General features: G+C 36.6%; 1 protein-coding gene across 1 annotated transcript; it reads left to right on the top strand.

Moving 5' to 3' along the window:
* Nucleotides 1-392: 392 nt before the first annotated feature.
* ccni (cyclin I) lies at nucleotides 393-10,368 on the top strand. Its single transcript, XM_051877853.1, has 7 exons — nucleotides 393-639; nucleotides 1,381-1,537; nucleotides 2,899-3,033; nucleotides 4,008-4,082; nucleotides 4,644-4,784; nucleotides 5,492-5,725; nucleotides 9,023-10,368. The coding sequence occupies exons 2-7, from the start codon at nucleotides 1,424-1,426 to the stop codon at nucleotides 9,407-9,409; spliced, it is 1,086 nt and encodes a 361-aa protein (XP_051733813.1). The 5' UTR covers nucleotides 393-639; nucleotides 1,381-1,423; the 3' UTR covers nucleotides 9,410-10,368.
* The last annotated feature ends 86 nt before the right edge of the window (nucleotides 10,369-10,454 follow it).

The following is a 10,454-nucleotide window of genomic DNA, read 5'->3' as shown; positions in this document are numbered from 1 at the left end:
CCCCAAAAGCTTAATATCCGTGATGGAATAGGAAATGGATGTTAAAAATATTAGAATTTATTAATTTACACATTTTTTTTTTTCCTTTTAATATCTCTTTTGTACGTTATATACATTCCTGTCATCAAGACGCTGAATAGGATTGTATATGAAAGTAGTCCCTACAGTTCGATCTACAATCAAATCTATTCGCCACAGAAAGTAGTCCTTTCATTGACGTAGTTACCGAATTCACAATAATTTCCGTTGATAAATAAGCATTTGACTACATCTACATTTAATTGTTGTGCTTTCTAGTATTTTTAACTGCTTATGTTTTTTCTTATTTTTTTATTTATTTATAAGAAAATGTTTTCGGAGGAGGTTCCTGTGTGCGCTGAGGAGGTAGGCGGAAGGATCTCCTTCCCTTCTCAGTCTCCTCCTCGGAAGTAGACGTTCGTGTCTATATTCCGTTCATTTTATTTTTAATATCAGTTTGGAAAGGTCCCTTTTAGATTTTTAAAACCCCCACCAAATTTCACAGCAAGCATGGAGGCGCAGCTGGACGCTTAAAAAGATGACGGATTCCGATTTGCTCCTTTATTTTACCTCAGTTTAATGGACCGGATGATCTGCGTTTCCCACAGCCTTGCAGGGGAGGTAAAATCTAACCATTTCTAATAGCTTTTATAAACAGATATGATCATTTCGCTTGATTAAACCAGCATTAATAGATATGAATATACCTATAAATGCTAAATTTATATTTTTGGCGAAGCTAGGTGTCTGGGTTTGCATGTATACAGGTCTATTACTGTGTAGCTAGTCAGCTAACACGTATCTAATGTAAATTGCGTCAACACTAGTAACATTTCATACTGAGCTGGATATGGGTTTTGTGTTTAAAGTAATTGTTTACGCTGAATAGTATGGGTGTTGTACTGTTATACACCAGTATTGCATCTATAATATTGCATGAATAGGATGTTGAATCAATCATTAGTTGTCCGTAATTTAAATGGCAGGTAAACCAACTATCATTGATTCATCATAAATGCTTTTTTTCTTTGTTTTTTTTTTTAACGTAAAGATTTCTTGATTTTTGTGTTCATTGTTGAATAAAATTACATTAAAATGCTTTTATTTTAATCATAACAATAAGTAACTGAATAACAATGATAGCAATAAGTATATGTATAATTATTATTGTATGATGAATGTTATTATAATGTAATTACAATTATAAGCAGGTTTAATAAAATACCAGCAATAAACATTCAAATGTGGTGAAAAATAGACTTAATAATAAAACGATTCCCAAGACAGCCCAGACATTCCTTGTAATTTATGACCGGTTATATTTGATCTATTTTTGAGATGTTTTATGTGTTCTGCTCTCAGGTAGCTGTATCCAGTGGGGAGGTAGGCTTTTCCAGGGTGTGTGATGAAGTTCACCCAGCCCTTGGAAAGCCGGAAGCTGTCATCTCTTCTAGAGAAGGCAGTTTCTAGGGAAGCCAAACTATGGAAGGTTTACGTGCCAAAGAAACCTACCAACCAGGTGAGTCAGTCAGCTGATATATCTGGTTTAGGTATGACAAAACAATGTTTACATACTGGGAGGCAGATAGTTATGCAGAAAATGTAAGGAAGTTTCAATGTAAATAGTTATGTTGCAATGTACCATCATCATTATCATGTATTGTAATTTGGAAACCTGAATTTCAGAAGAGCCATTAAAGGATTAGTTCACTTCAGAATTAAAATTTCCTAATAATTTAGTCACCCACATGTTTGTCTTTCTTTCTTCAGTCGAAAAGAAATTAAGGTTTTTGAGGAAAACATTCCAGGATTTTTCTCCATATAGTGGACTTCAATGGCTGGGTTGAAGGTCCAAACTGCAGTTTCAAAGGGCTCTACACGATCCCAGCCGAGGAATAAGGGTCTTAACTAGCGAAACAATCAGTCATTTTCTAAAAAACAGTTTAAAATTATATACTTTTTAACAACAAATGCTCGTCTTGCACAGCTCTGCGATGCGCAATGCATTACGTAGAAGTACCTCGGTAGGGCGAAAAACTCAATCTCATTTTCTCCTCCAACTTCAAAATCGTCCGACGTTGTTTACTTTTTTTTTTTTTTTTTTTTTTATGTAAAGGCTGTTTGACTTAGTCTTTGCATGTTTGCTTTGTAAACACTTGCTTGGTACTGACCTTTCCAACGTGTTTACGTAATACGTGGCGCATCGCAGAGCTAGTGCAAGACGAGCATTTGTGGTTAAAAAGTATATTTTTTTTTTTAAGAAAATGAACGATCGTTACGCTAGACAAGACCCTTATTCCTCAGTTGGGATTGTGTAGAGACCTTTGAAGCTGCACTGAAACTGCAATTTGGACCTTCAACCCGTTGAACCCCATTGAAGTCCACTATGTGGAGAAAAATCCTGGAACGTTTTCCTCAAAAACCTTAATTTCTTTTCGACTGAAGAAAGAAAGAAATGAACATCCTGAATGACATGAGGGTGAGTAAATTATCAGGACATTTTCATTCTGAATTGAACTAATCCTTTAAGATGCTGCAGTATGTATTTATGATTGTACATCCAGAATTTTGTAGACACAGACACTGGGATGCAGTTTTATGAGGCTGTTATCTCCACATACTGATGTCTGTTGTTACTATATATGGTGTTTGTGTCTGTTACATGCATATGTGACACTGTGTCAGAGGTCTGTTAACCAAACCAATCCTTATGGGAACTGTGGCAGTTTTATTGTGCATAAATTCAGATTTTCATTTAGGTTGAGGTAGTAATTAATGATAAATATCTGTGCATCTGAGTCGGTTAGACTATAAAAACAGGTTTGATTTGGATTTGACAGTATGGGTTGTTTTGTGTTTAAGTATGTTTTCATTATTTAGGATACAGATATTTCCCCTGAAAAGCGTGATGAGGCCGTCCGGTGGTTGAGGGATGTGCATTCCCAGCTGAAGCTCTATCCAGAGACCCTCTGCCTGGCCATCGGCATCCTGGATCGCTTCCTCTCTGCCATTAAGGTAATGTTTAAAAACGTCTGACTGGTCAAGGTCTCCTGTCGCAGTCAATGATTGTAGTTTTATGGCATTTTCCATTATACAGCTGTCCATAACAGGTTTTAGCTGTGTGTTGGCTGGTCTAATTGCAGCCCATAAGAGATACTTCACATAATAACACCTCTTTTTAAAACCAATTATAATAATGTTCTCGGTTTCTCTTCTACGTTTCACCAATTTTAAAGCTTGTGTGCTAATTTAGCTCATTCGTAGCATTGTGTGTGGCAAATATTGTGACTCTTATGATAAATTTAAGGTGCTTAGAATAAAAACATCTGCTAAATGCAGAAATTTGTCAGGTGCATTTAAATTTATGCATGTATACATTTTATGCATTGTAATTTATGCATGTATTCAATTTATGCAGTGTATTTTATATATTTAAATTTGTGCATGTACGCATTTTATGCATTAAAATGTATGCATTTAAAGTTATCATTTTGGTATGATTAGCATAATTGCGTTTAAGATCATGTGTTAATTTGTGTGCAGTGAACATTATTTCACTCTATTATAGAACTTTAACTGTTATGTAATAGTAATCTTTACAGATAAAAGTTGGGTAACTATTTAGCTTAGTGATTTTATTATATATCACTGAATATATTTTTACTCTCTTTGTGCCATTTTCTTTTAGAACATCAGAAAACGTTCCTGAACATTCAAGGGCTGCAGATACAATTCCATTTTTTTTTTTTTTTTTTTGTAGAGATAGTGAAACTGCACTGCGATGTATTTTTAGATGCAGCTACATGGCAGTCACTGCAGATCTGATTAGTTTTTGAGCTTTGGCATTCAAGTGAACAGGAAATAAACACAGGAAGTTCATATGTGTGTGAGAAACATTTGCCCTTACCTCTTGTGACCAACTCTGCATACAGCTGTGCCCGGGATGCATTACTGCAGCATCGTCACTGATCAGTCTCTCTCTTTTTCAGGCCCGTCCTAAGTACCTGCGCTGTATCGCCATCTCTTGTTTCTTCCTGGCTGTTAAGACCAGTGAGGAAGATGAGGTGAATACAATATCAATATGCCAATCTTGACTCTCTGTGGCTTTATCTATTTGTGTAGCATAAGTTAAATTCTGCTGTGGGAAACAGTGATCCTGGATGGAACATCTCAGACGTCACAAGGGAGGCAGATAAATCCCTTTCAAGTCTAAAATCAGTCCCAGTTTGATGACCTTTTAGTAAAAACTGTCCTTTACCGAGGCTAAAAGATGAAAACATTGCCTTCAGCTGCTTGATGAAAGTACAGGCAGTGAGACATTATCTGTAGGAACAGAACTGAGATTTCTGTGCTTGTTTTTACTTATAACGCCAAAGATGGACTAATATTTAATCTGATTATTTTCTGGCAGCCCTTTAAAGTCATTTCTGGCAAGAACTGACCATGTGATGCGGCTTAAACTTAGTGAAGCAATTACCATAATTTAGTTCAAAGTTATGCCATTATTACATTTCAAGCATGTTTTTTTTTTTTTTTTTTTTCAGCGTATGTTTGTGTTTTTAATAATTCTGTGTGTGTCAGTCGATGTCTCTGTGTGCGTTACCTTTTAATTTGTATTTTTGCAGCGGATCCCGTCTCTGAGAGAGCTGGCATCCAGCAGCAAATGTGGCTGTTCTCCGTCGGAGATCTTGCGGATGGAGAGGATTGTTCTGGATAAGCTGAACTGGGACCTGCACTTCACCACTGCACTGGACTTCCTTTACATCGTGAGTACACTTCCTCACACACACACACACACAAGATGCCACCAAATTTTGCAGCTTTATGTACAAATGCTAAACTCTGCTTCATACATATTCTGGGCTCTCTGGCAGGTTCTGTAATTGTATGGAAGTCTGGCTAAGTTCCTCCCCAGATAGCACACGTACGTCTCTAAGATGTGTTATGTAGCGCTTCTTCAAAACATCCGCTTAAAAAAGCAGTTTGGCATGCATTCAAAATCATAAACATTAAGGACATTTTCTATATGTCTATTTAACACTTGACAGGAACAGTCTTAGATGTATTGTAGATGAGCAAAAATTCACAAATTCACGTTTTTGAAGTTTACACAAGAGACGATAATGGTATCGTTTTCAAAAACTTGAACTTTGAAACCAGTTTCCAAACGTTTGTGTCATGTAAACAGCCTCTAAATCAGCCAACCAGAAATGTTGAACAACTTTAAAGCTCTTTGGCTGTGAAAAATAGATGGATGTTGCTGCTAGTAGTGAGAGAAATGAATTTAAATGGCCTAAATTTACTTCCTCATGTGGGTGTTGAGGAAGGATCCTTTTTGTTGGCATATTGAGGCTGCTGTTAATAGCCAGCTTTTCATGTGGGTGCTGAAGGACTGCCAATTCATCCGATTAAGTGCTGAGATCCAAAAATATTGATTCATAATCATTTTTATCTACCCTTTCTCTCTCTGTAGTTCCATGCGATGGTTCTGAGCTGCAAGTCAGGGCGGCTGAACGTGGCGTTGTCGGGTCTGAACCCTTCACAGCATGTGGCTCTGCTCACCCAGCAGCTCTTCCACTGTCTGACCCACAATGCACTGCTGCAAGTGCGCGGCTCGTTGCTGTCCCTCGGCCTCATCACGCTTGAGCTGGAGAAACTCTGTCCTGATTGGCTCGCTCTCACTGTTGACCTGCTGAACAAATTGCAGGTAAGAACTGATGAAGTTCAGTGGCTCCAAATTGTGTTTGATTAAATTATAAAGTATGAATCATTTAAACTAAACTCTTCCAGGATGTCAAATGTTAGTGAAACTTGTCTATAGGGTCCAACTAGTCTCGACATGTTTTCCTTGTACATCTGGGAAATACTTAGAGAGTGCTTTTTTTTTTAAAAACCTGACATATGACATAATAGTCAGAAATTTCTAATGTTTTGGAATGAAAGAGTTTATTTGATTGTTTAGGCAACGTCTTAAAAAACAACAACATGTATAATGTTTTTTGTAGTGTCATTTTTGATACCAGGCTTTTATGGCTCATATAGTATGATATAGGATAAAATGGAGCTCATAATCAAGGATGAAAAAACGCTAGAGACCCAAACTTATACTGTTTGGTGCAGATGTTATTTATATGGCCAAAACAAGATGAATTTGTTAGCTTGTAACATAATTCAATGAGATTTTTATACCAGTATACAGTGCCACTTGAAAGTTTGAGCCCCTTGCAGAATCTGTGAAAATGTGAAAAATTGTAATAAAATTAAAGAGATAATACAAAATGCATGTTATTTTTTATTTAGTACTGTCCTGATTAAGAAATTTTACATAAAAGATGTTTACATATAATTCTCAAGACAAAAAATAGCTGAATTTATTAAAATGACCCAGTTCAAAAGTATGTGAACCCTTGATTCTTAATACTGTGTGTGGTTACCTGGATGATCTACGACTGTTTGTTTTGTGATGGTTCTTCATGAGTCCCTTGTTTGCTCTGAGCAGTTAAACTGAGCTCTGTTCTTCAGAAAAATCCTCCAGGTCCTGTAGATTCTTCAGTTTTCCAGCATCTTTTGCATATTTGAACCCTTTCCAGCAGTGACTGAATGATTTTCAGATCCATCTTTTCACACTGAGGACAATTGAGGGACTCAAACACAACTATTAAAAAAGGTTCAAACATTCACTGATGCTCCAGAAGGAAACACAATGCATTAAGAGTCAGGGGTGAAAACTTTTGAACAGGATGAAGATGTCCAAATTTTTCTTATTTTGTTTAAATATCAATTTTCTTCATTAAGTGTTGCCCTTTGGAAGCAACAGAAGATACCTACATGTTTCCCGGAGACAAATTAAATACAATTTACCTTGATCTTCGAATTCAAAAAGTTTTCACCCCCCATCTATTAATGCATCGTGTTTCCTTCAGTGCGTCAGTGAATGTTTGAACCTTTTTTAAAAGTTGTGTTTGAGTCCCTCAGTTGTCCTCAGTGTGAAAAGACGGATCTCAAAATCATTCAGTCACTGCTGGAAAGGGTTTAAATATGCAAAAAATCCTTGAAAACTGAAGAATCTGCAGGACCTGGAGGATTTTTCTGAAGAACAGAGCTCAGTTTAACTGCTCAGAACAAACAAGGGACTCATGAACAACCATCACAAAACAAACAAACAGTCGTAGATCATCCAGGTAACCACACACAGTATTAAGAATCAATGGTTCACAAACTTTTGAATGGGGTCATTTTAATAAATTCAGCTTTTTTTTTGTCTTGTGAATTATATGTAAACATCTTTTATGTAAAATATCTTAATCAGGACAGTACTAAATAAAAAATAACATGCATTTTGTATGATCTCTTTTATTTTGTTATTTTTCACATTTTCAGATTCTGCAAGGGGTTCACAAACTTTCAAGTGGCACTGTAGCAGACTACTTGCATAAAATGCATATAAATATTAGTTGTCACACTATATCTCCCAATAATGTCTTAAGATGGCATTTAAATGCTTAGTTTTATTATCAAAGCTCTGTATTTTTTATTGCGAGGGTTATAAAACGTATAATATAATGCAGTGCAATACAATGATGGTTGAGAGATGAACAAATAAACCTTCCTCAAAAGCCTGATGGATCATATTTGATGCATTTTAACATTATTTTTCTAAAAAATGATGCATGGATATTAATCTAGTAAACCCAAGTTGCTTCAGTCCAGTAAATGTTCATCTTGAAATATTAACAATAACAATATAAAAGTTGTTTACTTTATAAAACTCATTAAAGATTTCACTGCAAAAAGACACGTGAACCACAACCTGAAGGGGGACGTTTTTACAATTATACTAGAAGGCCTTTTTCTTGCTGAAAAAGTATAAACTGTCAATCATACGACAGAGGACATGTAGCAGATTTGATCAGGTTGATCATTTAGTGGCCTTGCTTATTTGATACAGTGGGTTTTATAGGATTAAAAGAGTAAATAGGTATTGGACGTTGTTTGTAAAATGAAATGATGTGGATTAAGAGATTTTTGAAGGAAAAACAAGATCCAAAGATTTCCATTAAACAAATACATGAAGTGGTCAGATTGATCTGTGGAGACCTAAACAACTAAATCAAGTTTAGTGTCAGTCATGTTTTGCGACAACCAAGTTATCTCATTATTCCTCACTTACAGGGGCTCTTTTCATCCATGATGTTGGGATAAACTCATCTGGACCGTCTATACATTAGAGCCGCACTAGTGTGTATAATCCGTCTCACATGCTTGGGTTTCTGTAGGCTCTTAAACCCTTATCATAACTCAAAAGAGGCCCGGTCATTCACTTCTCCAAAGCAAACTCCGTTATCTATGCCAGCAGCGACCTCAAAACGAAACAAAAAATAAAGACCTTTAAAAGTCCCTTGCATTACTGTAATAACTGTCATATATTTACAAACTCATGAAGAAATTCCCAAAGTTCAATGTGACTGTTTCATGCAGCTTTAAAAATACAGGTGAATTAACTAATATGGTCAAAAACAGTGAAGCAGTTTTAAAATATACATTTTTGAAGGAAGTCTGTTTGCTCACAAAGGCTGCATTTATTTGATCAAACATGCAGTAAAAACAGTAATATTGTGAAATATTATTTCAATTTAAAATAACCATTTTCTATTTGAATAAATGTAATTTATTCATGTGATGCAAAGCTGAATTTTCAGCATCATTACTCCAGTCTTCAGTGTCATATGATCCTTCAGAAATCATTCAGATATGATGATTTGCTGCTCAAGAAACATTTCTTCTTATTATAAATGTTTAAAAACAGCATTTTATTTGAAATAGAAATCTTTTGTAACCCTAAAAATCTTTACTCTCACTTTTGATCAATTTAATTTGTCCTTGTTGAATAAAAGATTTACTAACCCCAAACTTCTGAACAATAGTGTACATGATATTGTATGTGTAACCACACTTTCATTTGTTGTAGATCTAATACCTTATTTTTTTCGGCTTCCTCTTTCAGATCGACAGTTCTCAGCTGATTGGCTGTCGAGAGCTGGTTGCACGTTGCCTGTCCACACACACGGCTTCCCTGCCTCCTAACACTGTGTACATCTGCCATCCCCTGCCAAACACCTCGGAGCCTCGGGACAGGGGAGTCCTGCCCGCCTGGCAAGTCTCCCCCGCTCCGACAGCACCCTCTGACCCCAACACCACCCACAACCGCTCAAGCAAGTCCTCAGCCAAGCGGAAGGTGGAACACATGGAGGTGGACGAGTATTTCGACGGGATCAAACGCCTGTACAACGAGGAGAGTCCCCAGGAGGGGGCGCTCGCGTGCACGGGCGAAACAGTGGGAGGTGCTGGCTCCTCCCCCTGCCCACCTCTCCAACCGGTCAGAGAAACCTAGAGGAAGAAAACGCCTAAACAATCACACAACCACAGCAACCGTGTCCATCAGTTCACCTCAGAGCAGGAGAGATGCCAAAAATACTAACAAAAAACATTCTGTGCATGATGCCATTTCATAACCGTTCACTGAGCGTAAACATAAAAGGCTTTGAAAAAGCAGAAAAAAAAATCTATATATAAAGGAAAAAACGTTTGCAAAAAAAGTAGCAATGTTCTTCCCTCCATCTGTGGAAACCGGTATTGTTCCTGTTCGTCTCTTTTTATATGTATTTTCTGTATTTCATCTATAACTTTCACTGTTCTTTTCTGCCTTTTTATTTGTCAAACACAGCCCTCAGCAATTCTGAGTGCTCTTAAGTGTGTGTGTCTATGTATGTGTGTGTGTGTGTGTGTGTGTGTGTGTGTGTATATATATATATATATATATATATATATATATATATATATATATATATATATATATATATATATATATATAAAATCTCTCATGCCTATATATTTGAAGGCTGTGGTAAAAGAGTGGCATTTCTGAAGATGTATATTAGTTTTGTACAAATGTACACTCATTCACAGCTGGGTCTAGTTGCTCGTTGTGATGTGTGCGCGTGATCATTGATTGTGTGTGTGTGAGCATTTGAAGGGTGATAATGTCCCTATCACTTCCTTAAACTGAGCATTAACTGAGCATTAGATCACACATGGCGTGACTTGGTTAGTTGAACTGTTTGTTGCTTGTTCTAAACCTAGTAATGTAACTGTTATATTGAGTAGAATAAAATGCATAAGATTCTGAACTAACTTAAAAAGCTTTAGACCTTCACCATTCCTTTGCTGATCATCATAACCTTCATGCGCTGTTCCTGCCGAAAGCTTTCTCTCCTGCTCTGAGGTGCTGATGACGGTCCGGGCCGCTGCTGAGAAACCTCCCAATGCTCAAATAAATGAAAATGTACTGAACTGCTGATGTCTGTGATGTTGTTTTTTTCTGAGTTTGTGTGTGTGTGTGTTTGGAGTAATGCTGTACTTTTAACAATGAAAAATGA

This window comes from Ctenopharyngodon idella, chromosome 21, assembly GCF_019924925.1.
Source record: "Ctenopharyngodon idella isolate HZGC_01 chromosome 21, HZGC01, whole genome shotgun sequence".
Classification (NCBI taxonomy): domain Eukaryota; kingdom Metazoa; phylum Chordata; class Actinopteri; order Cypriniformes; family Xenocyprididae; genus Ctenopharyngodon; species Ctenopharyngodon idella.
The sequence above is the reverse complement of the archived record's forward strand: the minus strand, read 5'-3'. Positions and strand labels throughout refer to the sequence as shown.

What these genes read in the sequence shown, in the direction of transcription:
- ccni (XM_051877853.1), top strand. Translation starts at nt 1,424, where the DNA reads ATGAAGTTCACCCAGCCCTTGGAAAGCCGGAAGCTGTCATCTCTTCTA. An exon ending in GCTTCCTCTCTGCCATTAAG is followed by an intron (nt 3,034 to 4,007) that starts GTAATGTTTAAA and finishes TCTCTTTTTCAG; the next exon opens with GCCCGTCCTAAGTACCTGCG. An exon ending in AGACCAGTGAGGAAGATGAG is followed by an intron (nt 4,083 to 4,643) that starts GTGAATACAATA and finishes GTATTTTTGCAG; the next exon opens with CGGATCCCGTCTCTGAGAGA.